Below are 5,398 nucleotides of genomic sequence, written 5' to 3'. Positions count from 1 at the left end.
ATGTTCAAGGCGGGTCTCATTCTCATTCTCTAATCTTTTTTGGTATCGCTGCTTTTGGGCGTGATTGTTCAAACTTTGCCAGCCATGACCACAAGGTCATCCACAATGCATTTTTGATGAAATTAACCTATCCAATTTCGAAAGTTTTCTTTGTTACATGTCGGCCCGGGTTGAATTTTTGTTGATGAATAAAAAAAATTTCCTGAGAAATTGTAAATTGTTCCTAAGAAATTGTAGTATATTTGGCAAAAAAGACACAAAGGGGAAAGGAAATATATTTAAATGAGACACATTTAGGTACCACACCATGTTTATGACAATGTTAGAGGAAGAATAATTGGTTACGCTGATCGAGCATTTGATTCTTGATTTGAAAAGTGAGAAAAATTTTTGTTTTGCAGTTTTCATGGTTATAAAACTTTATAGTTTCACTTACGATGCCAAATATACTATAAATATATGTATAGTATATTTGGTGTCATAAGATTATAAAGTATTAAAGATATATTGTTAAGATATAAGAGTACAATATGCCTTTGTAAAGGTATATGTGTAAGGTTGCTGAGTTTAAGGGAGAATACAGTTTATCTCGCGTCAAAATGAGCCTAAGGGAAACCGCGTATGTGGGCAGTGGCAAAGGAGGCAAATGAAGAACAAGTGTTTTACAAGAGAAAACCCATTTATTTATTCAAATTCATGCTTACATTGATATTGGACAATTCCAAAATCTCGGTGTTCCTATGAAACAGTGAGAGTTCGGGTGATTGGTCATAGCCCAGGCAGACGAGAAGGATCACTGGATGATGCAGGTGTTCGGTGTTAAGCTGCGGCATCCTAGGTGATCGGCGGTAGCACAACACAATAGATAAATCAAACTGTAGGCTTAATCCAGAGGAGACTCTCTTTTGACCTTGAAGTTCTGATTTTTATAGTTTTTCCCCTACTATTCGCATTTCGGGTTGGTCCCTTGTCCCATTCCTCGCTTCCTGATTGGTCTCTCCTTTGTCTCCAGGTGCAAGATGAAACCTTTTCAGGTTGCGGGAAAGGTCTGATTCGAGGTGTCCGTCTGATACCTCTTTGACTCGGTGACTGTTTATAAAACAATAACACCTGCACTCATAACTCAGGCTGTTGTTTACCATTTTTTGTGACATCTAAGAATTTAACGATCATTTTCATCTTTCATCTATCAAAAATTTCCCTTTTTTTGTTCGAAAAGGTTTATCTCGCCCAACATTTTATAGTCTTGCTATAGTCATTTTATAGTCAAAGATCTACCTGTTTATGAGCGCTCATGTTAGAGTTTGTCTTCCGCCAAGATCATGACAGATAGTTTGACACATACTCGAACCGTTCCGAGTCTCGTTGTTTACATCTTGTGTCGAGCAAGAATGTCATGGTTTACACGAGTTCGAACCTTGTCTGGGAACCCACATATGTATAAAGACATTTTTTTACAAAGAGATACTGTTGTTATTGTTAATTCATAAAATACACCCATATATATAACAATAAGTTGATTAATTTTATTTTAGAATTGTAACAGTACCTGGAAGATATAATACTGAAAAGCTACTAGAAAATCCTATAGATGATGTATATAGGCAAAAGCTTTTTGTAGAGACAGTTTATGACTTCAAAGATGCACTCAGTTTACTTAAAGAAATTCATCATCCTTCTTTGTACAATGTACCTGATATTACTATTCAATCAACAATAGAATTAGATACAAGACTACCAAAAAAGGTATAGTGTATTTAAACATTTATAATTAACTAATAAGAATGTATCAAGTCTCAAAATCTAACATTTAAAAATTTTGATTTACTTGAATATTTTAAATGAATTGATTATACTAATAGCTTTTCTCCTATATATTTATCATAAAAGTGAATAAAGAAACCATGTATGATGATAAAATTTTAAAATTATATAAAAGCTTGGAAAATATTTATTTTAATATTTTCATTATAGTCACCTATAATGTCTTTGGCAATAGTCACCTATTGTAGCAAGATTTTTCTGAGAGTTTTAGGCCACAAGGGGATGACAAGAAGATGTGAGAAGAAGAAAAGTGTGTGAAAGAGAAAAGTATGAAAAATGTTATTAAAGAAATATTATTAAATGTATAGTCTATTCAGTATTTCTTTTAGTCTATAAGTCATGTTATTAAATAACATGACTTATAGACTAAAAGAAATACTGAAAATCTGAACGGTGAGTGAAGTAATCTAATATCATAGTTGAAAGTGACCTTGAGAAAAGAACATTAGAAATATGAATGTCAAAAAGAATAACAAAGGAAATTATGTTGTTGGTGGAATAGAAATAACATTTATGTCGGTAGAAAGATTAAGAGATGAACTAGAAATAAGGTAGGCATCAACAAGTAATAATCAAGAATTGCTGTTAAGATTAAATAATGTATTAAGAGTAGAAGAAAGTGAAACCATGAGAAATGGAAGCAATGATACACATCATCTAGTGATAGTATTAATCAGAAAGATATGATGTTACAATTAATGCAACCAGTGATGCAACTGATTAATCAGCAAGTAAATAGAGAGACAGTAACAGTGACACCTACCACGATTGAGGTGCAAGCAGTACTCAGTTTGTCAAGGTTAATGCAGGAGTTTAGTGGAACAAGTAAGGAGAGTGTAGATGAATGGATTGATTTAGTAGAGTTATGGAAACAGCAACAGGAGCTAGCATCATAACAAGTATTACCAGTGGTTGTAAATTGTTTTCAAGGAGCAGCAAAAGACTGGAATTCTGAACTCATAGAAGATTGGACAACCTGTGATGACGAACAAACATCTAATGAATTCTTTTCATTAGTAAGCCAAGCATGTGAACAGATGTTGCATAGTAATCTCACACTAGAACAGGAAAAGGAAATAAAGAAAGTGGTTCAAGAACACATAAAAAGAATGAAAGAGGATAAGGGCTGTTTCAACAGGTTTTATACAATAAGGTTTGTAAGGAACCAAGTCCAAAAGTTATTTATATTTACTTTTATTTTGCTTATTATTCTATTTTTGTTTGGGGCTTATGTTTTGTTAGGACGAAGGTTTCCTCACCATTCACCTTAGTAACTTAAAAATAGAAGAAAAACCAACTCACCGATGAAAGAAAAGCGCCGTAGAAAAACTCGCGCACNCAAATGCAGAGTGAGACTGAAAAACAAAGGAGTACGAGTCCTCCAGGTGCGTTACTTGGTTTATCACTTGAAGAAAAAATGGAAGTTGATGGAAGATCGGTTTATGTGGGCAATGTTCATTATGGAGCAACAGCTGAAGAATTAGAACAACATTTTTATGGCTGTGGTTCTATAAATCGTGTGAAAATTTTATGTGACAAGTACTCAGGTCATCCTAAAGGGTTTGCATATGTTGAATTTGAGGACAAAGATTCTATTCAGACTGCTATGGCGTTAGATGAATCACTTTTTAGAGGAAGACAAATTAAAATAATGCCAAAAAGAACGAATCGACCGGGAATTAGTACCACAGATAGACCACCAAGAGGACGTTATCGAGGACGTGGGAGACCATATACTCGAGGAGTTTATTTTGGATATCGTCCAACCAGAAGGTCATACAGGCCTCCACGCTGCAGAACTTAACTCTCCAGCAGCTTTTCCATCTTCCTTACTTTTTCATAAATGTAAAAAATAAAAAAAGATGTAAAAAAATTGTCGAATAAAAATATATGTGTAAATAAATAAATAAAATATCTCTTTGTCTTTCAGTTTGAAGTGTCTTTTATCAGGTTACGTCAGGACAAGTCAATTTTAATTGAAGAATTAAGTACAGTAGAGCATCGATTATCCGACTCAATTGGGGACTGGGGTTGGTGGATAATTGAAAAGACGGATAACCGAGAAATATGAAAAAATACATTATTAATATAGTATATCCCATGTAATTAGTATATTAGTAAATCGCTATTAACCCACTTCGCGTTGAATTTTCATCGATGTTAAGCGTAACAATTTTTTTAACTAGAGAAACCTCACAAGCATGTCGAATCTGGCGTTTAAAGGATATAATACATTAATATTATGACTCCCAAAGAGAAGTTCAATTTTATTACTATTTATGATTTTACAGTTTATTTAGCTATTTATATATTTTGAATCATTAGTATGATGTAATTTTATATAAACAATCATTGTAAAATCATATCTAACATTTTTAAAGCTGTTAAGCCAGCATCTTTAGGAACCTGAAACAAAATGTAAATCTTATAAGTATTTACATAAATTAAAGATAAAACAAAATAATTAAAAGCTTGGCTTACCATATGTCCAGATTTCATTATCCAAAACAAATGAAAATTTTTGAAAGACTTGACAAAAAAAGCTGTCCGATTGGGTGAAAATACAAAAGCTTTTCGAGCTGCCTGCTTAAAGCTTGAAATTCCTGGCCATTTCAGCTTATGGATCCACTGAAGTGTTCCTAGCAAAAGAAATACATACATATATATTTACAAATTTTAAAATTTAAATATACATATGTATTTAAGTTTATCATTAATTTAATCAATATTTCAGGATTTATCTTTAAAGACTTACTTTTCATTAAAAAAGCATTTAAAAATACAAAATAACAATAATAATATGCAAATTGACTATTAGAAAATATTCATAAATGACGCAATTGTATTATTGATAATTCATTTAAAAAAACAAAATAATTAAAAGAATTATATAATAATATATTCCCATATAAATTATAATATGGGAATATATATTGATAGTTGAGCTGTATAAAAATTCCTTTGAATATCTGGATAATAAGTCTGTAGTGATAATTTATGTAAAATATATATAAATAATATTTAAATCACTTCTGATTTTTTTCTGTATACACAAATCAGTTATTATAAACAATGTCTTCCATTAATGTTCATAAAAACATATTTAGGTTCATTCTGGACAACATGGGCCAATAACTTCTGAACAAATAGAGTCACATATGAAAACTTCATTGCAGTGAACAATGCTAAGGTAGTTTTCTTCATTATATATAAATACCATTAACTCCAAAAACAATGTCTGGGGTAAAAGAAATAGAAAGTTTAAGGCATTTTCACTCATCTTATCCAACTAAATCAGATTGCCCATATTATTCACAGAATGAACAGGATGATATACGAAAAAAATATGAGTATGGTTTGTCTTTAACTATTCCAACAAATTGTTTCTTTAGTTGTAATTTGTGTCTTCCCTTCATTTCATGACTTTTCCTGGTTATTCCAAGCTGAATAGAGTGAAATGCTCTATACATGCAAAAGAACTTAAATTTGCTAATATAGAGAACCTTAAAATTAGTCCATCTACTTCCATCAGGAATACTGTTTTCCAGATATATNTTAAAAAAAAAAAAATTTA

General features: G+C 31.6%; 1 protein-coding gene across 1 annotated transcript; it reads left to right on the top strand.

Moving 5' to 3' along the window:
• The first annotated feature begins 3,166 nt into the window (after positions 1 to 3,166).
• On the top strand, positions 3,167 to 3,735 carry LOC111622130 (polyadenylate-binding protein 2-like). The gene has a single exon (XM_023364456.1). It carries the CDS (start codon positions 3,167 to 3,169, stop codon positions 3,626 to 3,628), a length of 462 nt encoding a protein of 153 aa, XP_023220224.1. The 3' UTR covers positions 3,629 to 3,735.
• The last annotated feature ends 1,663 nt before the right edge of the window (positions 3,736 to 5,398 follow it).

The sequence above is a fragment of the Centruroides sculpturatus genome, unplaced genomic scaffold (genome assembly GCF_000671375.1).
Source record: "Centruroides sculpturatus isolate CEXI.00-Female unplaced genomic scaffold, Cexi_2.0 scaffold140, whole genome shotgun sequence".
Lineage (NCBI taxonomy): Eukaryota > Metazoa > Arthropoda > Arachnida > Scorpiones > Buthidae > Centruroides > Centruroides sculpturatus.
This window is presented reverse-complemented; position numbering and strand designations above follow the sequence as displayed.

Excerpts from the sequence above, each read along its gene's own strand:
- LOC111622130 (XM_023364456.1), top strand. The coding sequence starts at position 3,167 with ATGCAGAGTGAGACTGAAAAACAAAGGAGTACGAGTCCTCCAGGTGCG.